This window comes from Telopea speciosissima, chromosome 4 (assembly GCF_018873765.1).
Source record: "Telopea speciosissima isolate NSW1024214 ecotype Mountain lineage chromosome 4, Tspe_v1, whole genome shotgun sequence".
NCBI classification, from domain to species: Eukaryota; Viridiplantae; Streptophyta; class Magnoliopsida; order Proteales; family Proteaceae; genus Telopea; species Telopea speciosissima.
The window spans coordinates 1,376,380-1,403,896 of NC_057919.1; the positions used below are offsets into that span (position 1 = coordinate 1,376,380).

Sequence of the window (27,517 nt, forward strand, 5' to 3'; positions counted from 1 at the left end):
TAAAACTTAATTGGTTGTTCTATAGTATCAAAATTAAGCACTTAATTAATTAATGGGTATACAACAGAACAGACATGAAGTGAGAGGGATGCCCCGGCCTGGCCTCTCTCTCTCTCTCTCCCAGCTTTAATTATTTGGGTAATTAGCAGCAGCAGATGGAGCTGTACGTGTACGTACGTACGTAGTAGATTAATTAATTTGTTGGAGCTCTGAGAGTTAATGCAGTTACAGAGGTTCCTCGGAAATCCACCGCTTGAACATAGCAAAGCATTCCTTGGGCTTGTACTCTGGAGCTGTGTGCCCTCCTCCCTGATCGAAATAGATAAACAACAACACGTACTAAATTTTAAGATTAGCGTATCCTATCTTTTGTCATTCTCAAAGTATTTAATTTCCTAATTCATTTCTACAATATTGATCGAATAACTAATACTGTCTCAATTGAGTTGGATAAAAGAAGATAGATAGGTATATATATATATATATATATCTTGCCTTTACTGTCGCAAATGTCATTCTGTTGGAATAGGTCCTCGTATATCTAAAACCAAGAAAATGCAAATAAATGCTGTGTTAGGGTTAGCCTAGAAATTATTAACTTGTCAAAATTAATCAAAGTAAGTAAAATTAAGTAGGGAAATGAAAGTAAATAATGCAAGAATTAATAAAGAAAGATAGAGACGACGGACGGACGAGCCACGTACCCGGCTATTTCAGCATCAACAATCCATGACCTCCATTCATCAAGGATAGAGTAGTTGAGAGATTTGATCCATGCTTCAGTGCCCAAGAATGGGACTATCATGTCATGATCACCACTAGTACGTGTTCATGTCAATTTTTGAAAGAAATTAAAGATCATCATCATCAATAATAACAAGTCGTACTACTTAATTGGGATGTTACTTTGGATATGTAAATTAAATTAAAACAATATACCTGTATATTAAAGATCGGAAACCTTTCTCACTGAGATTTGCATGATATTGAATGCTGCTTTGGATGTCAACTGAATAACGTAGGCCATAGCTACACCTTTCCCATTTCCCAATAGATCCCTGTACAAGTACAACAACAACCGTATATACAACCAACATCTTCAATATAATATTCATTAATTAATTAATTAAAATTCACAGAATTAATGAAATAAATATATATATATATATATATATATATATGGAATACCTTTCTGATGTGGAGAGCATTACGGACTCTATTGTCATTCACCCAGTTCGGTGCTAAAGAGTAAGCATAAGACTATATATAATAAAAATGATACAATTAGATCCAAATTAATTAATAAACAAACATTTAAAATTACCTTGTACGTACGTGTGAGTAAGTAGTAGTAGTAGTAATAATACATAAATTAATTAAGAAATGGACAGACGACTTACCCTACACTCAACTAGAGGAATAGGGAGTAGTGGAGTGAAGAAATCGCTAGATTTCTGTCTAATAAGAGATCTTCTTCCATCCGCTCCAACCACCATCTCTTTGGGTTTTGGGGATGCAAAAAAACATAAAGGTTCCAAAATTTGTCCAGGGTTTAATCCCAAAGTACACTGCGCGCAATAATTGCAAAAGAATTCGATCATCATCGATTTAATTAATTAATTTCCTTCTTTATATATGAAAATTAAAGATAGGAGGAGATTTAGAAAGCTAGCTCTGAATCTGATCGAGTATTATTAATCTAACTACGTACTAATTAATTAGTCTCAAAACCCACCTTATAAAATGACAGCATATCCATCCAGCAATGTACGTTGGTGGGATCTATTTGTACATAGTTCCCTCCACAACTTTTCTTCACAGACTGCAGCCAGCATGTGATCAAAACAAAATGCAATTAAGTGAGCAGGGAATTAATTAAGAAGAAGGGAAAATTATCGCCCCCAGTGTGCATCATGCTGCACCACACGATGCGCACAGGACCGCCCCCCACTACTAGGGGCGATAAAGATCCAAAGAAGAAGACCGAGCTAGCAGCTTGCGAGGAATTCATATGGATGGATCGATCAGTTTATCACCTCATAAAGTTCATCTGGTATAAGACCCATCCCATGAGCATATTGCACTTGCTTGTTGTTGTCAAAAACTTGATCTGTTACTGGGTTCCCCAGTATATATCCCTGAAATATATTTATATCTTTTAATAATTTTATGAACCAACCAACCAACAATTAATTACTACTACTCATGCATACTCCACATCTATCAACTATGAACACAACAACAATATAATTAATGCCAAACAGCTTTAAAAAAAAAAAAAAAAAACAACTTACTTTAATATTGATAAATGGTTCATTACCAGCTTCATTACCTGCAAGCAACCCCCCCCCCCCCCCCAACCAAAAAACAAAAAGCTCAATAACAATAAACAAGGGGAGGGGGCCGGTGGCCGAGGGGAGAAAAAAGAGAATTACCATCTGCTATTCCTTTAATAACAAGTGGCACGATCTTGCCAGAATATGAATCTCCAGCGACATATAATGGATTATTGAGAAACTCTGGGTGGTTAATCATCCACTGCAAATGTATAAAATGTAATGAACCCTTGATCGATCGATCCAAGAGGAGACACAATTAAGTTACATTAAAGGAGAAAATTTTTAAAATTAATTAGGCTATTCTATTAATGGCACTACTGTTATCTCATATTAGGAAAACAACGTTGTCTGGTTACGTAGATCCTACTCCCAAACACAAGAGCGAGTAAAATTAATTACTACCCATTCCCCTGCGAATTGAAAATTCTTATCCATATTAATGACCCAAAAAAAATATGCCCAAGTGCTCTCATTGACCCCCCCCCCCCCCTCCCCTTCCACCCCTTTCACATACACACATTGCTGCAAGAGCCACGCAACGATCACTTTTTCAGGCTTTTGACAAGTCAAAAATATAAATATAATAAATGAAGAAAAAAATGTTGCCAGGCTGCGTAGCATGTTCTAATGTCTCCCTATGTCTATCTCTTTTTTCTCTCTTATGAAATGACATATTTGCCCATTTATTGTTCAAGTAGAGAGATAAAACACATAGAAGTGCTAGCAAACTTAGTCACATAATACATTAGGGAAGAAGAACGTTGCCCAATCGCATGGCCCCTACCTGCACAAACGCAGGGGCCAACAAGGGGACGCAGGGCAACATTGATCAGAGGGGATTTTCATTTTGTAAGGGGTCAAGCAAACATTTCTAAGGGTTGTGCTTGGGTGTAGAGTCCAGGCGACCAGACAACGTTCTTTTCCCATAAATTTATGAATGATAGTTTGGAACCCAAGTCCCGCTTTCTTAAAGAGATGAACTTTCTTTTAATCGCCCCATGGCTTATCTCTAAAGGATGCGTCTGTTTGTAACCAAACAAATGTTGTAACCGGAATTTTTTTGCCCTCCATATGACAACATGGCAACATAATAAGAAAGGTAATGATATAATTTCACTGCATGTTCCTTTCTTTCGAATTTTTTTCCTCTCAATTACATTGCCCGTACTTGACGTCAAGTATATCTAATAGAGGGAGGTGGACCCCACGGACCCCACCTTGGGCAGTGTATTCGGGCAGGGGGTAGGATAGTCATTTCTGCCTCTTCCATTAGATGTACTTGACGTCTTGAGAGGATAAAGATCCCTTCTTTTTCCTCTCGTCTGGATTCTCTCTTTTTTTATAAACATGGAAACCCCTAATCTGTCCAATTTTACGGTTCAAGCCAGAGGTAAACCCCGGTTACACGAATCCACCCCCAAAAACTCATGTAACAGGAGATCGCCATGGTTCGATCTGGGGACCTCATGACATTGCATTCCGTCCTTTACCAGCCGAGCTAACCCCATGGGTTCTCGTCCGTATTCTCCCCTCCCCCTCCCCAACAACCCTTCTCAACGCCTCCTCCCACCTGCAACTCGCAGCTCTGCCCCCATCCCTGCTCTCTGCACCTCATGACATTGCACTGCGTCTCTCTCTCTCTCTCTCTCTAAAGCGAGAACATGCATATTCGATCTTCTTGCTTGTTCACTCAGCCTACATTTTTGTTTTTAGTTTAGGTAAGAAGGGGGTATTAATTCTATTCTTTTGACATACCTTTGTAAGGAATTGGTATAGATGTTCCGATGATTTGAGGTCGCCTGTCTCATAACCTTGGGAGGTTGTAGAGTAGGAGAATCCAGTTCCAACAGGCGAGTCTATAAAGATTATGCTTGCCACCTGAAATTAATAACAATAATTAATTAGGGTTAATTATTGGAATCAGTGCCAATCGATTCAGAGTTGAAATGTTCAGAAAAGTAAATAAATTTTACAAGCAGCTCAAGTTTCTGGTGGTCGATGTATCCATGGAAATCTCCATATATGCGCTCATCACCTAATTAATGTGTTACATGGAAGGATGATTTGATAAATCCAATTGATTGTGAATAGGAAGCGTATGGCCTAGATTAGTCTCTTATCAATTTTTACAATATAACCCAAATCATTTACCCTCATGTATTGATATTTTCTATTGTATTTTTAATCATATATTCGTTTATTTTTTAAAATATAATAAATTTTCAAAGCTTTATACTGTCACATGACCAACTCTGATTAAATTCAAATTTGACAACTAATCAACGTACCATGAGACCTAATTGTACATAAAGTTTCAGCCCTATGCGATCTACCATGTGTCAAATTATGGGTAACAATTAACATTCTATTGTCAAACCGACCACTAGACCAGCTCTCAAGAAAGAATTAAAAGATATTTCATAGAGGAAAAAATAATGAGAAATAAGTACACACTATCGGCAAGAATTGAATAGGTGAAAATTGCTACTATTTAGAAGAAAATTATCTCTTCCATTTCCTGCCTAGTCTAGTTCCCAAGTCCCTCTAATAGATGGGACCACCCCACCCTTGCCCATGTGAGGTCCACCCCCTATTAGAGTGACTGGAGGAATTAGACCGGACAGAAAAATGGAGCAAATAATGATCCTTGTTCAGAAGGCTCGATCTACTCCTAGCCATCTATCATGGCATAAAAAACCTCTACATTGAGAGTGATAACCTTATGAGGATCTCGAGCTACTTGTTAGTCTGACTTTGTTTGTGGAGACTCTTCTCTGAATTTTATTTCTCATGAGCTGTATTAATTATGGCTTTTGCAATGTTCCTTTTCCTAGAGATTTTCATGAATAAATTTTGAATTTACCCAAAATAAACACACTCACTCTCTTTCTCTCTTTTCATTAAATATGTGAATCTCGTTTCTTTCATCAATAAATATATTGTTTCCTTCTTTTCTCTCTCTCTCTCTCTCTCTCTCCATTAAATATGTAGAGCCCTTTTCTTTCATTAATGAATATATTGTTTGGATATGTGGATCTCTTTTTCATTCATTAATAAATATATTGTTTGGATATGTGGAGTCCTTTTTCTTTCATCAATAAATATATTGTTCAATTGTTTGCTATTGACTTGGTACATAAGATGTCAATGTTCTTTTACAAACAAAAAAAATGCCAATATGAACTAACAATATGTATAAAAAAAAATTAATAATAATAATAAATTAAGCATGAAATTAATATGAAAAACAATGCTGCCCTATTGTGTGGCCTCTATGCCCAGACACAAGAGCATGTGACATTATCACCCCATCCTTGTGAAATAAAAAAATCTCATCCATATTGATATCCATGAGATGTGGTCTCAATTTGCTTTGTGGTGGTGTAGGGGCCACACGACTAGAAAGTGATCTGTTGGTGTGTAAAGAAATATGAGTTGTACAAGTTGGTTGGTCAGTTCCGCCTGTGTGGTGAGTGGTAGAGGTAGGATAGTGTTTACGAACGAACCTGGGTCCATGAGTGTGGTTTCAGAACGAGTTTGGGTAGGGTTCCATTGTACTCCTCAACCACGAAAAAAAATGGACCTACAACAACATTCCATGCATTCTCAATTTATCATTAACATACATACATACAATTATGCGTCTATCTATTTATCTATCTATAATAGAGGAGGAGATCGATTTTGATTTTAGGAAAAGAAATGAATAACTAATTAATTAATTAAAGAGATGGATGGAGTAATTAATTGAGGATGGATTGAGTAAAGGTTAGAAGAATTAAGAATGAATTGAAGTAGTAACCAATCTCAAATAGAAGGCCAGACAAAGCGGAGCAACCAGGGCCACCCGTGAGCCAAAGCATAAGAGGGTCCTTCTCTGGATTCTTCTCCGACTTAATGAAATAGTAAAACAGCTGCACATCCTCCGACGACTCCCCGCCGCCCACACCCACGTACCTGAAAAATATATATGATGGATATAGCTAGAATTCAAAAGCCAAACAATAAATCCCTAATATATAGTAGACTAGCTAGCTATAAATGTATAAGAATACCCAGTTTCCAAGTGAAAGGGAAGAGGCCCTGGAAAGCCAGGAAGATGTGTGACGATTGCAGCTGAGTAGGAGATGGGTAGCAATGATGACCAAATTAGATGTAGCTCTAAAACCAACGTCATCATCACATTAATAATGAAATACAACCAATTACACTGCTTATTCCCTGCTCCTCCTCCTCCTCCTCCTCCTCCCATTCTTTAATTTCTTCGATCGAGAGAGAGAGAGAGAGAGAGAGAGAGAGAGACAAAGACGACAGAGAAAGAAAAGTGTTTTTAAGATTGACGACGGAGGAACTGGGTTTCCATAGACTGATCGATGATGCAACGACGAACACACGGATTGAAAATAGTAGATCAATATTGTAAATTGTTCAGTACGTACTACTGCAGCTATCTAGCTAGGCATTTTATGCAACTGGAGAACTGTGGTTGCTGAGAGAAGAGGGAGAGAGAGAGCGAGAGAATCATTTATATCAATTTGTACGTGTGGTGTTTGTTGTGTTCAGGAGGTCCATCCCTGATCTCAGGAGGAGGGAGTGATGATTGATTATAACCTAAATTGTTTCCATTCCAAGCCCCCAGCTGGGACCATTACTATTAATATTCGATCTGAAGCAAGAAGACCCCTATCTCCATACGTTTCTCTACCAAACTTCCTGAATTCCTTCTTCTGGCTAGCTAATAAGACTTTTATATATATATATATCTTTGTCTTTCTGTGGATTATTAATATGAGAAGGAGAATGATCCAATTTCAACACTAAGGAAGGAGCCTTCCATTCATTTCTTTCCATTCCTTTGGCGTCATTCTCTTAATTACAGCTTCTTTTTTGTTCCAAGGGAATAACGAATAAGAAGTAACCACATTCCATTCCATTAGTGGTACAATACAATACGTCCTATTTCATGGGACCCACCAAAGGAAAAAAAACACGAAACGGAGACCCACTCATCTGTTCTTTTTCATTTGGCTTGGGCCTTACTGGGGGATTGATCATTCATCATCTCCACCCCCCCCCCCCCTGCATATTGAGTAATACCCCTCCCCTCCCCTCGATTATGCCCGAATGACAAGCCCCACCCCTACATATATATTGAGTAATACCTCTCTCCTCCCTGAAATCAAAAGATTCTATCAACCTTATCTATTCCGTTATAAAACGTTGTTAAGTGATGTCATATTAGTCTTAATATATTCATTTAAATTTCAAAATGCCCTTATGTAATTTGATATTCGTCCAATATTTTTTTTACAGTAGTAATGTGATATTTTAATATTACCCTTAATAACAAGAGATTAAAATAAAATAAAATAAACAATAATACCCTCTTCTCTAACTTCATACCCTTCTTTCCTCTTTCTTCCTTCCTTTCTTTCTTTCTTTCTTCATCTTCTTCCTCCAGTAATCCCACCCAACCACCCCCGCCCTCTGCACCTCTTAATAAGACTAGAAATCACTTGCAATGGCGGTAGCAAAATGTACCCCTTTCGAACAGATAATTAACTAAGTAGTTTGGCACTTGTACTTCCATACTAAACTCATTGGCTAGAGTTTGAATGTTTACAAACCGATTCAAGGGGGTTTTGCTACCGCCATTGCAAGTGATTTCATGGTCTGGTTAAGAGGGGTGGGGGTGGGGGTGGGGGTGGGGGTGGGGTTGCAGGAGGAAGAAGAAAAAAAGAAAGAAAGAAACAGGGGTATGAAATAAGAGATGAGGGTATTATTGATTTTTTCATTTTAGTCTTTTGTTATTAGGGGATAATATTGGAATATCACATTATATAAAGGCATTTTGGGGTTTAAACGAATATATTAAGGTGTGTTTTAACGAAATGGATACGTTTGATAAAATCTTTTGATTTCAAAGGAGGAAAAAGTTATTACTCAACATACAGGGGTGGGGCTTATCATTCGGGCATAATTGGAGGAGGGGGGTGGAGTAATTTATTCAACGTTAATTAATAATGTAAAAAGTATGTAACGTTTTGGCTTGGAAGAGGATTCACATGTGTGGGAGGGGGGAGGGGCTTCTACAATTCTACTACTGCCCAATTATCTATCTTCAATTCCCATGTCTAATATATACTTAAATAGGATTGGAGGATACACCTGTAGGCTGTAGCTGCTCTCAATTCGAAATCAGAAGAAGATAACGTGATATCAACGATACATACGTACCCAACAGTGGAAGCTTAATTAATAAGGCATAGGAGGAACTCAAAACTCACCACGTACAACCAAAAGCTTAAAAGTGAAAAAGGTTCCTTTCTAACCCACCCCCTAAACGAAAAAAGGAGTTTGATCCCGTTCCCATGTGGGTGCAGATGGGGACAGATCTTACACTTTCCATGGGGTGTGGGATCCAACCCCCGTGAAGGATGTAAGATCTATACATCCTTGATGGTCACATCGCCTTCACATAGGGATGTAAATGAATAGTTAAAATTCATTTTCGTATCTGTTTAGCATTATTTGAATTCGTTCAAAAGCATCCGTTATTTGAATTCGTTCAAAAACTAAACAGATGAAGATATAGATACGGATAGATTATAACTATCCAAAAAACTATATGTACGTGTAAACGGATAAAATATCCGTTCCGTATCCATTTAGCACTATCCAAGCCGAATCCAATCCGTTTACATCCCTACCTCCATACCCCCATTGATCACCGCCTCCACTCCACCATCACCACCATCCTCATACTCTACCAAAATTGGTTATAACGTGTGTATGTTGAAACAAAAATACAACAAAGGTGTCAATAAAAACATTTTCAATTTTTCTTCTTGGAAACTCCCACCTAGCTCCTTCTTATTTAGCCAAATCCTCTCATTTAGATCATTTCTTTCTCTATGACTAAAACCTTTCAAATCAGAAAAAATAAAAAAATAAATAAACTCCTTGTATTCGAATAATTTACATTAAAAAATGAGAAGGGTTCTTTGAACCAACATCGGTTCTTACGTTATCTCACATGAGTTTTTTATTCATAAGAGGAAAGGTGGAACTTGTATTTATTGGGGGAATCTAATATGTGTAAGGATAATCTAAAAAATAAAAAATAAAGAAAGAAAGAGAGAGAATAAGATACGAGAAAAAAATTTGTTGCTACATTTATAGAAGGAATGTTCCAATTTCAAGGCTAGCAGCTAAGGAGATCGAATAATTCACTTTCCGGTTTCATAAATACACTCTTAGGTTTTAGTATTTTTTAAAATACCTTTTAAGATTCCATTTTCTTAACTGCCAACTTTCCTACTATAACTGTTGTAGCAAAATTTTGTATCCATCAATTTCTATTAAATAGGATAACAATTAGTTACATTCACCCTCTCCTCCACGACTCTATCACACTTCCCTTACTCTACTTAACTTTTATTAACTTCTACTCTTACATCATTCATAATTATATAAGCAAACTCAAACGAAAATACTCGGGCGTATGACAGATAACGAAATCAAGGGGGAAAAATTAAAAATAGGAGACTTTAGTAAATACTGATTGAGTATCCCTAAAACAAATGTTGAGAGAGAGATAATGACGTGGATGAATAAGGACTGGCCGTGATCATAGACTTAAAGATTGGAAAATATTGATTTCATAATAACAAAGAAGATAAGAATAGAAGAACGAATCTTTTTTTTTTTGGTAAAATAGAAGAACGAATCTATTACTTCGACTTTGATCGGAATATTGACTCTGACCTTGGCAGAGAGCCACCATCACAAGAGATTGACGCAACCTCGAGGAAGCTTGAATTAGGACCTATTTTGTCTTCACCCACGGTGAACAGAGAATTTTTACAGCGTGGATGGATGGATGGATGGATGGATGGATGGCGAGAGATGAAGCAGGTTATTCCAATTCAAACTGAAAATCCTAGATATATTTTTCCCATTTCATCTACTCTCTTTTTTTGTGCCATAGAAGGATTTCACCTAAATTTAATCCAGTGCCATAAAGATTCTGTCTCATACATTATAGTTTTTGTCCCTTTTGAAATTTGGATCTCTAGAAGGTAAAAACGTTCACGAAGCAGGCTCCGAGCTATTGCTTTAATATAGCATCTTTCTAAATTTTTTATTTATTTATTTTTTGGTTTCAGACCCATAATGGGCAATGCAAGGAACCCAAAAGGGGCCAGAAGGGGTCTAATAGACCCATTTATTATTATATTACTATTATTACCAACAACTATTACTTTGAGAAGTATCCTCTTAATTGGTCATATGTCAAAATTTATCATCATATTTAATCATATGACTCATTATATATTAGACTACTTCTATATATTTTGACCCAATTAAATTATTATATTATCATTTTGGCTATTATTTTGACTTTTCAGTTCAAATTTTTTTAGCCCATGTAAGGAATTCATTTGATCTTCAATCTTATACATGGATAAGGACTGATGGCGCTATCTAAGTTAAAATATGATTGCCACATGATAGTTATAACCTGCCCTTATTGTCTATCCGATAGGTCTACTATTCCGCAATCACACAAAAAAACTATTATTTTGATTTATTGAAAGAAAAAGGGGAAAAAACATTTTTTTTTTTAAATGTGATTTTCAATTAGAGATCAATATTTATTTTTTTAAATTCAAAAGGAAAAATACCAAAAAAAAAAAATTCTGTTTGAGAATTGAAGATGAAAAACTTGTGTGAAGCATCGCTTTCGTTTTAATAGAGTAATAGATTTCTCAATCTAATTTATTCAAGAGAACCATGCAGTTTAAGTTGTTTTTTTTTTTTTTTTGTGTGTCGGGGGGTAGGGTGAGGTGGGTGATAGGAATTACAAATTAGAAGTGACAAAATCTGGAGACCTATTGGCACATCTCAACAAATTAAGAATAGACGAAGACATAAAACAAAATATCTCTTATTTGTAGATTCTATACCACACGATTTCCCACTACATATATTCTTTAATCTTTACCCCAAAAAAAATGCATAAAAGGGCAAACTCCCAAAAGATATGGTTTTTTTCTACATCTAGAAATAAAAATGTGGTTTGCTCTTTCTCTTTCTTTTATGAATAAAGAAATATGTACCCTCTTAATTGATCCTATGTCAATTTTTTTACGATCATATTCAATCATATGGCTTATCATTTATTAGACTATTTCTATATATTTTGATCCAATTGAACTATTATATTATCAATTTTATTATTACTTTGACTTTTCAGCTCAAAAATTTGTATCCCACATAAGAATTTCATTTCAACTTCAATCTTACACATTGGTTGGGACTGATGGTGCTATCTAAATTTAAAATTGAGGACCAAGTATGATGACACATGATAGTTATAACCTTCCCTTATTGTTTATCCGACAGATCTACCATTCTGCAATCACACACAAAAAAAACTATTATTTTGATCTATTGAAAGGAAAAGGACAAAATCATTTTTTTTTAAAAAAATTGTGATTAGCAATTAAAGATCAATATTTATTTTTTTATATTCAAAAGAAAAAACACATATATATATAAATATGTTTTTTTGTTAGAAGTTAGAAGTGACATAATCTGTAGACCCATTCGCACATCTCAACAAATTAAGAATAGACAAGACCGGACAATAAAAATCTCTTATTTGTAGAATCTATACCACCGTTTCCCATCACATCCCTATATTCTTTACCAAATAAAAATGCGCAAAAGAGAGAATCCCCAAAAGATATGGATTTTTTTTATACATCTAGAAGTAAAAAATTCGTTTGCTTTTTTCTTTATCTTTTATGGGTAAAATTTTTCACAATGGTTGTCTTGATAAGCTTATCAACACAATTCCAAATATCTATCACATGATAGGGTCAGATGGAACCCAAAAACAAATATATTCCATGGTGTCGATCCTACTCATATGTAAAATTTAAGCCAAAATAAAAAAATTTCAATCAACACAATTCCAAATATCTATCGCATGATAGGATCAGATGGAACCCAAAAACAAATATATTCCATGGTGTCGATCCTACTCATATGTAAAATTTAAGTCAAAATAAAAAAATTTCAATCAACACAATTCCAAATATCTATCGCATGATAGGATCAGATGGAACCCAAAAACAAATATATTCCATGGTGTCGATCCTACTCATATGTAAAATTTAAGCCAAAATAAAAAAATTTCAAATGACAATATAGAGATCTAAATTTTGGAAGCATGGGAGAGTGCATAATAGTAGCCCGGTGTAAACGTAACCACAAACCTGATTTTCCAACTTTCCTAGTGATCGAAAAGGATTAGCAACCTAGGATGTGGACCCTCATTCACATCATACAAGCCCTAATATTCATTAATTTCCATTATTTCAGAAAACTTTCTCTGAAAAATGAGCAAATATACATTCATTACGATATAGCTAGGAACGTAGTTCGTCTCGATCTGTTGATTTACATTTGAACATATTCTCAGCAACTTTCAGAAGAAGATGATGATGATGATGATACTTGAAAAGCAGGACATTAATCCAATTAACAATCAAAACCAACCTTGACAGTACTCATTCAATGTCAAAAAAAAAATTCAAAAGAAACCATTTGTCACGTCTCTTTACAGAGCAAGGCTTGCAGATTTTGGAAGAAAAGTAAAAAAAAAAAAAGCACAAAAAACAGGAAAAGGGCGCCGATCGATAGGATGGATCAAATATATGAACAGTTATTTGCTCTGAGCTGATCGAGCTTAGTCGAAGCTGGGCGGGCTTTTTCTCAACATTCCAAATTTATTTTAAGTAATAATGGGGTTCAATCGATCTAGTAGTGGCGGGAGAGAACAGGTCTCTTTGTGACAGTAGCGCAGCTTCTGCTTCTTGGGTAGAAGAGATTGGTAGTAGTGTTGAGGCTGTTGTTATCTTCGGCGAAGTCGCAAGGCTTGTCCTCGTCAATCCTGGCGATGCCGACGGTATGAGACCGACTCCTCGGTACCATTCCCATTCCGTTGGACGGCGCTGCTCCGACCATGCCGGCGGGAGAGAACCGCTGCTGTGGTGACTCTATCCCAAAATTATCCTCGAGGGTCCTTTTAGAGGCAGCTCGCATCAGCTCCCGGAAGTCGTCGTTGGTGATCATCATGGAGGACCTTGAGGAGGAGGAGGAGGTGGAGCTAAAGTTCCTAGGCAAGGTGGAGTTGAGTGGCATGGGCAGACCCGTGGCGTCGGTGTAACCTCCTCCGTAGCTCATATTCCCGGCGCACGACGTCATTCTTTGGACGTACAAGTCCCTCGCCCTGCACAGAAATCTAATGGGTGCCCTGACATACCTGCTCAGCCTGCTTTCGCTGCTGTTTCTCTTGCTTTTGCTCATCTTATCTACAATTTTTGTATTAGTATTACTCTGATCACCACTTAACATATAAGAGTTGAATGGCTTATCGGAAAATTAATCCAAATTAAAGAAGAAGAAGAAGATTAGGATTAAGTTAGAGCAGGAAGAAATGGCCGGATAAGTCAGCCAAGCAGGAATTGATGATGATGATGATGATGATGAATAGCAGAGATGGAAAGAAATTAAGAAAGAGCTGGCAAAAAGCTTTGAAAATTGGGAATTGGTTGATTTGGCTTCCTGGGGTTCCTATAAATGTGTGTGTGTGTGTCTGTGAAAGGGCGAGGAATTAAAGAATATAATAATATGAGAGGGTAGGCTGAAATGTGAAAATATGCAAGAAATTATTTGTTGTGGGTGGCGTAATAAACCAGGCGGGGGGCGGTTGGGGCTGTTTTAAAAGGAGGTGAGACCGTGAGCCCGTGAGGGTATGGGATGTTCAAATTTGCAGACTTAGTCAGATCGAGGCCTCTGGTCTTGGGGTTTTTTTTTTTTTTTTTTTTTTTTTCATTTTTTTTGGAATATATTGCCTTAAAATTTTTGAACATTCTCTCGACCAACAAAATAATTTTGAACATCCTAGAAACAAAGAAAGAAAGAAAGATAAATAAAAGGAAGGTCGAAGGCAGAAGCAAAGTAGGCCAAAATTGAAATGCAATATTGTAAGAGGCGACCGCCTGAAATTCCGCACTGAGTTTTTAAAATCGTTAAGTCTTTGGTCATTTGACTGTGACGGCTGTCATCATTGATAGGATGGCCATTTCAGACTCCTCAGTCTCCCTTGCTTTAGTTGCTTGTTCTTTGTCCCATTTTTATACTATCAGTCAAGGTCAATCCATTGCTGTATTACTATTCTACAGTTGATTCTTAGACTTACGAAAAAGTGTTTGATTCTTGATTAATTGGGGTTTTAGGAGAAAAAAGAAAGGCTGTTAGGCTGTGTGCAGCCCATGGTTTGAGAAATCGGTATTAGATCGGTTAGACGATTTTTGATCGATCCCGTATCAGTGAATTGGTACGGATAAGGGTAATATATGTAAACCTGACTGATCCAAATCAATACGAACCATTTGACGTAGGAAGAGAGATACCAATACCAAAAACTATACCTTTGTGCAACCTGCACCCAGACGTACTGAGAGCGAAATGACCACCCCTCCCATATGAAATTAAAATTTTTACCCTTATTAAAGAATCTATGCACTTTCTTATTGATAACCCTAAAGTGAGAAGAGAATGAGGTTCTCTTTTCTACATAGAGATTTTATGCTCTCAACTTCACTAAATCTGTCTCTGTATAAGTGTGAAACAAAATGACAATCAAGGTTCGTAATCTTGAATTGGATCAGTATTGGTATCGATTAAGGTCGATTCCGAGATTAGATCGATACGGCAAGGTTTGATTGTATTATTGATTGGATCGATCGATCCGATCCGATTCTTCACCTATTTGATTGGATTTTTTGGATTTTTTGCAAAGTTTTTAAGTTTTTTTTAAAAAAAATTTATATTATTTTAATCGATACTGACCGATACCAATCAATATTGATTGATCTGATCTGGATAATATCGATTGATTCGATCTCGAGATCATAATACCCATCAACTCTGACTAATACATGATCCGATCCATAAAAAAAATGATTTAAGGGTTTTTTAACCGATCCAAATAGGTTTCCACTATGACCGATACCGAGTACCTGGATTTTGAACCTTGATGACAATATTTAGGGAAAAGAACAACACGTATGTAATACGTGTTAAAATAAATGTTCTCTCACATCTGTCATCATTAATATCATGACTCCCGTCTCCCGCCCTCGGTACGTTTGGGATCCATTGAAAATGCTTTTACTAGCCTCAAGCCAACCGGGTTAGAAACTGTCAACCACAAGGTTGAAAATGATCTCTCTCTCTCTGAAACGTTTACGAAGTCAATAGATACGAGATTAGGTAACTAGCTAGGATGTTATAAAAAAAAAAAAACAAAACTAGGTAACTAGGTAGGGTATAGATTCCTCTCCCAAAAATTCAGAATGCAAGACTTCTCTACTAATTACAACAAACCTTTGATTGATTTGAAATTTTTTGGGTTTTTGTCAAATGTTTCTTTCAAAATGTCCATTTGTCCAAATGCCTCTTTACAATTTTTCTAATTATAAACTTTTCCTTATTTTCAATAAATTATAGCATTTTGATCCTGTCCATTAATTTGAAATGTTAAACGTTAGTTTTAGAAGATTTAATGATTAAAATGTCCTTGTAACAAAAATTAAAATAAAAAATGACCAAATTACCCTCATTTTCTCGAAATGGTTTAGGATTTAAAACTGAAAATCAAACCCTAAACCATTTGAAAAAGATGAACCCTAAAATCAAACTTTCAAAATTAAATTCTATTTACATTCTTAGGATTGTGAAATGACATGGGTTTGTCTTCTCCATATCAGATGGACTCAGAAACCTGTTGTTCAGGAACTATAAGAAAAATACCCATTTCTCAGCTCTTAGATCCTGTTCTTTGATTCTCCGCCATCTGAGAAAACGCTTTGGTCGCAAGCAAGTTATCATCATCGAAGTAACGAGCATATCGGTGCTCCTTTGGGACGAGTCGTCGATTCTTCTGGAACTGTTTCTCGGCCTCATCTTTCTTCTGCAGCAAAGTGTAGATTATCCCCTGACAGAGATACGGCCGGAAGTTCTGTTGAAAGATTACGTTGTTAGGATTCCGAACGAAACGGATATGGTTTTGAGCACTGGAATCATCAAGTTGAAGGCTCCAAAGGGTTCGGAAGCAGTTGTAGTGAAGAATCTTTACTTTTCTTGCGATCCATACATGAGATCCATACATGAGATCCTTATTGAAGAAGCACGATAGGTTCAGATTTTTTCCTTCCTTCTTATACGCCTGGCTCTGTAAGATTCAAAATCTGCCTTTCTTGGCTCTTTTGATGTATTGTGCCTTTGAATACTGTTTTGTGGAATTTTTTGGTTCTGAGTTCTGCTAATATAAAATTAAATAATTGACTCTGTTATTTGTTTACTTAATTCACGAGGGGAAAAGGGCAAGTGTGGGGTTCTTGATCCAATCCTGCAAGGACAAAAAAACACAGAAATTTAAAGCAGATCCTTTGAATTTGGGTAAAACTTCTCTACTTAGTTGCTGTAATTTCATGCCGTAGAACAATTCACGGAGTCAACTCAGCCACGGAATCGATATTTATGGATTTGGATTTCGATTCAGCCGGAATCAACCTGAACCCTAAAAATTCATTACAAATTGATCAATTTCAAACTTAAACTATTTGAGGAAGATGAGGACAATTTGGTCACTTTATTTTTTATTTTTTTTATTGGTTTTAACAGAAGGGCATTTTGATCATTAAATCCTCTAAAACTAATCTCTAACTTCTCAAACTAACCGCTTAGACCAAAGTCCTACACTATTTTGAAAGTAAAGGAGATTTTACAATTAGAAAAATTGTAAGGGGGCATTTTGAGGGTGGCATTTGACAAAAACCCAAATTTTTTTATAGAAAATACATGGCCAATTGACCTGGTTGAATAAAAGGTACTTTTGGTTGGGGCTCTTTCGAGTTTCTACTTTCTTCACTCTGTTTTTTTTGTGGGTAAAGTACTCTCTTCACTCTTCATGTTACGGTTTAGGAGGTAAAAGTAAATAAGACATTATAATTCAGATAGGCTCATACATTAATGGAAAAGGATTTTGCCCAGCCGTGGCGGGACTTAGAGCATTCAGCCCCGCTAAACGATAGCAAAATCAAGGGTAGGGTGGTCATTTCACAGGTGGACCCCTACATGTGAAATGACCATCCCCCTGTTTTTGGAGTGGTTTCCAAACATTGGATCATTCAATTCCCATCATGATTGGACAAGACGTACCCAGGTCCTTCATTAATCGCTTGGTATATAGTCTTTATCAAAAATATATTATATAGATATACATAGTACGACATTTACCCCTTACGAAATACCTAACAGAGGAAGCCAGAGTTTACCAAAAAAATAAAAAAAACCTTTTGGATCTGATTTTTTAAATTAATTAATTCAGGGCATAAGACACAACTTGGTCGCATGGTTTCTACACCAACATGTGGGTCAATGGGTAGGGGCATCATTTCATGGCACCTTGTGAGAGAATGTAGGGGGTATCACCAAGTAAAGATCTTTTTTCCATTAATTAATATGAATCCATTTTCAAGTATTTATTCATACATTCTTACATGATGTCATTCTAAGTGGACTATAGCAACAAGCATAAACTTAGAAAATAATTTTAGGAGTTAAAGAACTATTAAAATATTAGGAGAATGAAAGACTCTTATGTCCCTCATAATACTCTTTCAATTTTAATAGTTCGTAATAGGTAATCCCACACGCCACCAAGGACTATATTGGCTATAAAAAATAAGAAGAGAGGGAATGGAATTCCATAAATAAGCTTTATACAAAGTTGGATTTGTATTGGTCAACATAAAAAATTGCGTATATGGTATGGCAACTAATGTATATGTGGTTACTATTAGGATTATTGTGCACATATAGTAGTAGTCTCCGTCCACCCTTAAACCTGTTCCTACCAAAAAGAAAAAAAGGAAGTCCCACCTTAGATGTGAACCCTTTTTCTTTTTCCTATTTAAAACTTAATACCACTTAATACTGATTATTATTGAATGGTAATCGGATAACCTAAAAATCCAATGAATGTTTTTTCTCCACTCAAGACTCTAATTGGCTAGGAGGAAAAGTCACAGTATTACTGTATTAGGCTTCCTTCTTATTTTCTTTGTTCATCCGATTGGAAAATTTGATGCCCTTAGAAGATCATAGTGTGAGTTCATTATCTTTCGTTTTTTGGACAATCTAGTTTAAATTCTCCATTAATACTGATACGTCATAAAATCGACACCCAATAGGGTTCTGATACGTGAAACTCCATGTGGGCGAGGACGGTGCATGTTCGCGATCAGGTCATCCCAACGAGGACGAGGCAAGGTAGAACCGACATGGAGTATATAGCGACCCGACCCTGAGAGGGGCCGACCTCACCCGACGCCAAATCTAGATAGGACAATGGAATCATACCTCGAAAATAGCGCAGAATGGTCCTAACGGCCCTAAATCACCGCACTAGTCTAGCCTGACGTGGTGTGATGGGCCGGAAAGCTTATCCTCAGCCCTGAAAAGGCTCCAAACTACCTAAACTCACGCTAGGAGGATTTCCTTTCCTATTAAGTCATGTCATTTCTTGTAGGACTCTCTCAACCACCTGCTGTAATAAATGGGTAACCTCCTCTTATGATCATCTGATTTCAATTACTATCTTTTGGTACTAGAGAGTTCTGATTTAGGCATCGGAGCGACCAAACCGGCTCAGCCCGGTCCTCTATTGCTATCTTCTTCTTTACAGGAACGGCATGCTCCCCCCAATTCTTGACGCAACAAATACTATACTTGGGGGTTTTTTTATTCTTAATGTTTTCTCTATGTTTGTTCAGGACCCAGTGCCTCTTAGTGGCACCTTTGCATTGTTATTTTTTTTATTTTTTTTATTTTTTTTTGGTCTCTTTGAAGTTTAATATATTTATTTACTATCCCAAAAAAAATTTGGGGAGGAGAGATCATCCTAAAATGTCTGTTTTGAAAACCCTTCTTAAATAGCCCTAAGAATTTGCCACATGATTTGTAAGTTGGATCTCAAAATTTGCAGCCATATTTTTCACATGACTTTTTAACTCATGTGGTAAGTTTCAGCTGGAATGAATTACATCTCATGTCTCAATCGACAAGTCAATCTTAGCCAATAATTGGACGTTGGGAAAAAGATCCATTACATGATGCACTCTATGCGTGGTACACCACCATATGATTGATTTGAATCTTGAAACTTGATAGATGGACAAGCTGGATGGTCCTATCAGTCCATCTACCCGATGGATCAGATAAATTAACCACATCAGCGATGTATTGTATTGATTTAATCCTGAATGATTGTCATGGCGCTTATAACGCATGAAAGATGACAAAACTAGATTGTCATCTTAATGTATTGATACTTGGAATCTATCTTAATGTATTGATGATTTAATCCGATTGAAGGAGGTGAGGATGGAGGCCCCGAGAAGCGAAGGACACACAATTATTGAAAAACTGGAATGAGTACGTTCACACTTCGTAGTGACAGCTAACAGAGGTGTTGCCTTTATAGATGCTTTTTTTTTTTTTTTTTTTGTGGTAAATAACCTTTTTAGATGCCGCAAGGGAACTTGATCCACTGACCAAGTCCTGACCAATCTGCCAATCTATCTCTCTCTCTAAGGGAGCAGTACGTGCCAACCATGGATTGACCTGTCAGTCATATTATTGTAGGGAGTGCCCAAATAGGAAAGAAAATATAAGAATTGCCCATACAAATTAAACAAATTGCGGAAGACTCCATTCAAATATATATTATTTTTTATTTTTATAATGAAAAACATATTTTTTAATTAATTAGTTTCATCTAGGTAGTTGTAGTTGTTGGCAGTTTGCTATGACTTATGAATGGAGTTGTGTAATGATATATTATCGATGACAGGATCGGAGGATCACAGCTGGGGCATGTATTGTAAATTTGTAAGGGGATCGATATATCGATGATGAGCGCGCGTCCATTATATTGTCCCCCCGCGGCCCCTTTAATTAAATTTTGTCAATACCTACATTCATCCCGGATCCACATCCTCTACTTCTATAGATGGTACTTGTATCCTACTTCCATGATTTCTCAGCATGCTATGCGACGTGTTTTTTTGACCATCTAACAGCCTGTATTGAATTCAAAATTTTGTTGAAAAAATCTAATGAGACCTGTTTGAACCACTTTAAACCCCAAAACAAATCCACCTGATCGGTTTAAACACATCCTTAACCCAATCCCTACCCTAATCTAACCCATTCTCTCTCCTCTATCACTCCTCCCCATCCCTCCCTGCCTGTTTTCTCTTTCTTTCTTTTTCTCTGTAGAACACGTCACACCTGCAACTCCGGAAAGACTCTTCGTCTTCAACCTTGGGAACCCTCTTGGCCGAAAACTCAAAATTAATTTCGAGAGAAGAAATCACTTGATTTTATCTCCTACGGATTCGAACCTTCAGGATAAGGCTTTTGACCCATAGCCCTATGGATTCCAGCAAGAAATCAATTGATTCAATAGCTTGAAGACTAATAGAACTTTTATGAAACATGAACCAACGGGAGTTGCAGGTTCAGATATGGATCTAGATGGATATCTCACAGCAGGGATGAAACTAAGGGAAGGAAACCTAAGGTTCAGATCGCCCTAGGATGTGGATCTTATGCCCAAAATAGGAGGGAGAATGAATAAGATGCGAGGGAGAACAACCACCAAATTGAGAGTGCAAGTACCACAAGACCCACCATCATTTTTCAAGGTTCACATTCTATGAGATTATCTGTGATTTTGTCTTATGTCTTATGTCATCATTTTTCCTTCTCATAATATGTGATATACAAGCTATGTATAGAAGTATAAAAGAGAGATATTCAACTACTCTGAAATCAATTAAAAAAATGGAAAAGGAAAACTAATACAAATCTCCCTCTTCGTCTCCCCCTGTCAAAACATAAATCCAGAACATGAGACAAATTCTTTCTAGTTTCTACTCCTCTCAAATTCTTTCTTTTCCCTTTTTAAACATTCTCATTTTTTTGGTCTTTTTTTACAACTCTGAGTGGTTACTGACTTAGCCATGGTTTTCGTAGCTTTAAACTTAGATTTAAGACAATTTTGGTAATTGGTTCTCGTTTGTTTGTTTTGTGTGTTTCAACTCTATCTTTGCCGTTGGAGTAGAACACCACCGTCACACCTTCAACTCCGGGTGGAATACCAAATGAATTTTTCTTTATCTAAGCCATCAGTTGACATCTAACCAAACACCTTATGCCCATCCTAAAACCCGACAGTGCTGCTCTGAGTTTCTGGAAGAAAAGAAGAAGAGAGTAGCAGAGCAGATGGCGTTAGATCGCCATGGCCTTGAACGATTGTAAGAAGGCTCTAAGTTTTTCAGAGGAAGAGGAGATCTTCATTCGATGGAGTTGCTTTGAGTTTTTCGAAAGAAGAAGAGGATAAATTCTGATTTGAGGGAAGATGGGTTTGGGGTTTGGGGTTTGGTTTGGGTGAGTTTGAGCCGGTTGGGTTGGGTTGTTTAGGGGTTTAAGGTTTGATTCAAAGGTCTCATCAGGTTTTGAAAAGCATTTTGAATTTTTTTGAATTGTTTCACTTCTAGACGTTGGATGGCTGTCAGGCCACGTGGCGTGATGTGAAGGCTTGGAAGTAGGATGGAAGTAGAGGATGTGGATCACATCCATCCCTTGATCCAGGTTGTGTGTGACTGTGAGACACGTACATGTTATTATCTAACTATACGTGACACATACATATATGTATGGGACTATGGATAGGTGATCATCATATGTAAGTATCATTAATCCGGCCCCATCACTCAAAAAGTCCCACCTGGCCGGCCAATCCAAACCACGAGCAGCCTCCTTAGAATTAATTAATGAATCCTCCTCTCTAAGTACTAATCCCTTCTAGCTAGCTCTCGATCATAATGATGCTTAATTATCCTACCACCACCGTATAAATATTTATATGTATATATATATTATATTAATCCAAAATTTTGTATTATGGAAATTTATTTAAGATACTTATTATTATCTGAGTACGTACATGTAGTAGATAATTCATAGAGGCTGTACGTACATACAGAAACATGAATATCACGAACCTATGGAGTACGTATTGCTAATAGCTAGCTAGCTGCCTGCATGCAGCAGGACCAACAACAATAATAATTCATTTTGACACAGTAAGAGTAAGAGTAAGAGATAACTACAGTCACTTTCACCAACTTTTACAGAAACTATGAATTATTAATTATACATGCACAAGAGATCTTACCAAAAAAAATTTATACACAAGAGATAACATGATCTCGAGTTTGGGAAAGAAAAAAAAAAAAAAAAAATCTCTTAATATTGGGCGTGCCTCGTGGATCATGAAATTTGATATTTGGATAATCCCATGCATGAGGTCACCTAAATCTACTCGATCAATGCTCATAATTCTTACATCACTGCACCTCCTTTATTGATCAGATCAAGGGCCCATGTAACTACATCATCCTTCATTTAAAAACTGGATTCTTTTCTTATTGACATCTCTCAAATGTGTCAATAAGAAAATCCCCTCATTTAGACACTCTCTTTAAATATTTATTTATTTGTAGTTACATACATCCATTTTCTCACCATAGAGAGAGAGAGAGAGAGAGAGAAAGAGAGGGTCTAATGACTTTTTATTTTGGGGTAAAAGGTCTAATGACTGTTCATCATATATATATAAGGTAAACATAAAGACTATTAAGCATAAATAAATATCCAAGCCCAGCAAATCAATATGTGGGTTCATATTTATGATCCATATTCTAAAATATCCACAACATGGAGAGCCCAGTAAACGTCCGACGAACTTGCTGCTACTACACTTGTTGGCTTGAATGGCAGCCAAACAGCCTCTTAGACTGGCCTAGGCTCAGGCCCAGGCCCACATCTAGGTTACCTAGCCTTGAAATCCTTTTGGACCATGGACTGGACTGACCCAAGCTGAAAATGCTCATACCCTAGCCCATTGAGTGCTCTACCTCGGGCCATCGACATCATAAGCTCTACTGAAATAGATTTCGTGAAAAAAAACCAGCTATATCCGATCTTGGTTGGCCTTTCACCCCTTGCCACAAGTCATCCCTGTATTTTGCCATGTATGTGGGTTTGGTCCTCCAAGGCCTATTACAGGCATCTTCAACCAGCTCATGGCAGGATTCGGGTCAAATTGGAAGAACAAAAAGATTCCATCTCTGGAAAGAGGCTATCAAAAAAAGAAACTGATACGACGATCTTTGTCAATCATATAATTATCACCAACATACACACTTAATCATTCTTGCATGCCCTTCCTCAATAACTATCATGTCACAATTCAATAGTCACTAGTTCAAAAGTAGATCCATCAGAAGCATCCCATAAGTAGACTGTGTTCCCAAGGGCAATCGCTAGACCATTGCCACTACCCCAGTCAACCAAATTCAAGTAGTAATCTTCTACAAGTTCAGGGGCATTTCATGTTCTCTCTGAAGACTGTAATCAGAAAACAAACCAGAACTGTAACATCGAAGGAAAGGCAACATGAGAACTGAACAAAGAAGATAAATGAGAACTCACTTGGGGAATATGTCTTCTCGTCTTTAGAGGTTTCAATTGTTGAACACATGAGATGGATTCTGATGGAGAGAGAGAGCGAGAGCTTTCACCTTCACTAACGCGAGAGAAAGACACATGTTTGAGAGGTTAAAATTCCCGATAAACTTAAAAATCAAAATTAATGATTTGTGGTGACAAATTATAAATAGCTCTCGAGCTATTTGTGATTTTTAATTTTTTCTAATTTGTCATAAATAGAAATAAGCATTATAATTATACTAAATATCTACAAAAATAAAAATTAATCAGATAAATACAAATACAAATCATACCAAAGAGACCCTAAGTAAACATGTGTACATTATCATCTATATATGGGTTCCATACAGAACAGGTTCCACGATACTTCATTTGATGTTGCATTATGGGTACAACTCTACCCCCCCCCCCCCCCCACCCTCCCTCCCAACCTTCGAAAACCAAAAATATAAAAAAAGAAATCCTCTAGGCCAGTAAAATGAGGTGGGCTCAATGAAATGGGCTTGCACTAGGAATAATGGGTTTGGTAAAAATAGTGGGTGGCCCACATCTCTAGATTTTGGCATGGTTGGGCCTCATATGGAATCCATGCATCTCCTATATACTGACATTTATTGACTAAAGGAGAATCCTCAGTATATATATATTATTAAAGGAATTGGATTGTTGGTCACATTATAAATAGGTATAAATTCCTTTAAAAAAAGTGAAACATTGAATAACACTGCTTCATAGTCTACACAGTCAATGGCTTACAACCCTGGCAAACATCTCATGCTTAATAATGGAGATCGACACCCCATGGATGGTGGGAGATCGACTCCAGAGGTTAAATGTCATTAGAGAAGATCTGGATTCAAAATCCTATATGGTGTGCATGTTTGCATTTAGAGATGGTATTGACGCAGGGTAAAAGCCGGAACCCACCTTGGCTCATCCTAAATGGGTCAGCAATGGTATGGTCGTTTTCGCAAGGTTATAGGTATAAGTTTGGCACCATACCCTGTACGTGCTCTCATTGGCCGATCTCGTGTTGATGCAGAGGTTATGCGATTAGGCAGCAATCTCTTACCCATAAAAAAAAATTAGCCATTAACCGAGTCATAAAGTTTACTCAAGGAGCATGGGGTTTCTTCATCGATCCTTTCCAAGGGATATCTTCCAGCTGCAAAAGCTCTGGTTGCAGCCTTTTAGGTTGGTTGGCGTAGCAGTCCACAACAGGAGAAGAGACCGTACCCGTCAATTCAGACTAGATAAGCCTTAAAAATAATACCATGTGGCATGTCCAATATTGGGGCCCAGAGATTATGTAGCTAGATAGGTAGACCACGTACATGATCAAGTTTTTTCACCCAATTGGAATTGATCAAATGGCAAAATAAAAACTCTTAAAATCTAAGTATATATGAGGACTACGAGAGGGTGTTACGCCAATACATAGATGAGTAAAGACCAACCCAGATATTATTGCCCATTGCCATATCATCAAACTACATGCCGGCTTCATTATATAGGGCCAACTAAATAAGTTATGAAGTGAAGTGCTTTTTGGGATTGGTGTGTGATTTGTATAATTACATTTTCATCAAAAAATTATGAAGTGAAGTCGCAATTTTTTTATTACAAAAAAAAAAAAAAATTAATAGAAGTAATTCACACATTTGGGATCATGCTATACATGTGAATTATTAAGTTCATTCAAACTTCCAAAAAGAGATGGCCTCACCTATATATGTCAAATGACAAATCTACCATCCCAATCTGAGCATCCATCCATTTATTTATTTATTTTAATAACTCTAGATATTCCGGATTAGGATGATGCAAGCCATTTGAAAGTCAAATAAGTAATTCAAACAAAATAGGGGAGAAAAAAAATCCCGAGGGGGGTTTGATTTTTGAATCCATGGGATACTGTGGTCCCAAGTCATAAAGGCAATCTAAAAAAATGGAGTTTTTTTAGGGTTTTTTATCTTCCCTTTATTACTAATTTGTATTTAATTATGAGATTGCTTAGTTGTTAGACTTAGACCACGAGACACATAAAAAGATCAACTAACCTACCTGTATTGGTACGCCCTGCATCATAGATTCATATCATGGTTTTGAAAAAAATGATATCGGACTCGCGTGTATATCGTTCGAATTGTACCGATATCAGAATTGTCTCATATTGATACCTACTCAATCCTGTATCAATGGAATGATTCCAACTAAAAGTAAATCTATCAAACAAATAATTTGTAATTGAAATTGAGGTAAATCCATCTAATACGACCTAATAAGGCCAGGGGTTTCGATATCTAGATATCGGTATCGGCCAAGACCCACCATCATAATCCGGATAGCCTTTTTTAAAAGGGTAATTTCTACGGACCTCCCCTGAAGAATGGCCAAATGCCAGACACCTCCCCTGGCGCTTGAATTTGGACTCCCGCACCCCCTGCTGTTAACGGTGTCAAACGTCTAATACCACTCTGTTATTATAATGATATTAAATGGTGACATATGCAATTTAATAGACGAAACTACCCTTAAACAAAGTGTTTTAATAGATCACCGAAGCAGAAACCTGCAACTGTATATGCCGACGACGGACGAGCTCATTCACCATCACCGAAGTAGAAACCTGCAACTGTGCACGCACAGAAACTTGCAATTGTGCACGTCGACGACGGACGAGCTCATTCACTGGATATAGAGTTTGTAAAAAAGAACAGAAATCAAAGCCCACCGTATTCGCCAGTGAGTGAAATTAAACTTGTAACTAGACTGGATTATTCTATTTGGGTCTCAGTGTTCAAAGAAAATTATTCTTTTTAACGTGTGAAGCATTGTGTCCTTCAATTTGGGACTAATTGATGGAAACAGAAGTTATAATTTAAATTCAAACCGGTAAAGTTCTTCCCATTGACTTACCAAGACCTGGAACGATTGCGAGAACTCGAGCCAAAGGAAGGACATGCAGAAGAGAATGGATTGGTTGAAGAGCTGAAAGAATGTGAGCTTACGGCGACGGAGGATCGTGAAGAAGGTGTGAAGCAAGTGGAGGAAGCGTGAGAGGTAGAAGACGTAAGACCAGAAGAAGACACGGCCGCTGGGGCGAGTCCCAAGAGGAAGCAGAGGAGCCACTGGAAAGGGGTTTTGGAACGCTGCCAGAACCAATGGGTGTCGTGTATCTCAGAGGATCCCGACGAAGATGACGACGGAGAAAAGGGGCATGGCGAGGCTGTGGATTGCAAGGATGGGGCCAAGAGGCACCGGACGGTGGCTGCGGCGGAAGAGAGCCAAGATGAGGTGGAGGAAGATGGAGAGGGTGATGTAGGCGGCTATGGAGGAGAATAGGAAGGACCATGTGGAACCCCACGCTTGGGAGTGACTCCATCGAAACCCCACGGTCGACGGGTGGTTCGACAGCCAATAAGAGAGTGGTTTTCATTGAATTGTGGTGGTTT

At 37.2% G+C, this 27,517-nt stretch overlaps 2 protein-coding genes and 1 pseudogene across 2 annotated transcripts; all 3 read right to left on the reverse strand.

Moving 5' to 3' along the window:
- Positions 1 to 206: 206 nt before the first annotated feature.
- LOC122658141 (serine carboxypeptidase-like 18) lies at positions 207 to 6,911 on the reverse strand. The gene is made up of 15 exons (XM_043853048.1): positions 6,881 to 6,911; positions 6,395 to 6,581; positions 6,142 to 6,296; positions 5,846 to 5,922; positions 4,095 to 4,217; positions 2,436 to 2,538; positions 2,295 to 2,332; positions 2,037 to 2,138; positions 1,736 to 1,822; positions 1,401 to 1,568; positions 1,189 to 1,260; positions 940 to 1,058; positions 705 to 818; positions 496 to 541; positions 207 to 309 (listed from the first exon to the last, which is right to left on the reverse strand). Exons 1-15 carry the CDS (start codon positions 6,909 to 6,911, stop codon positions 226 to 228), a joined length of 1,506 nt encoding a protein of 501 aa, XP_043708983.1. The 3' UTR covers positions 207 to 225.
- Positions 6,912 to 13,169: 6,258 nt separating this feature from the next.
- On the reverse strand, positions 13,170 to 13,616 carry LOC122658142. The gene has a single exon (XM_043853049.1). It carries the CDS (start codon positions 13,614 to 13,616, stop codon positions 13,170 to 13,172), a length of 447 nt encoding a protein of 148 aa, XP_043708984.1.
- A 12,994-nt stretch (positions 13,617 to 26,610) lies between these two features.
- Positions 26,611 to 27,491, reverse strand: LOC122658143 (annotated as a pseudogene).
- Positions 27,492 to 27,517: the final 26 nt, after the last annotated feature.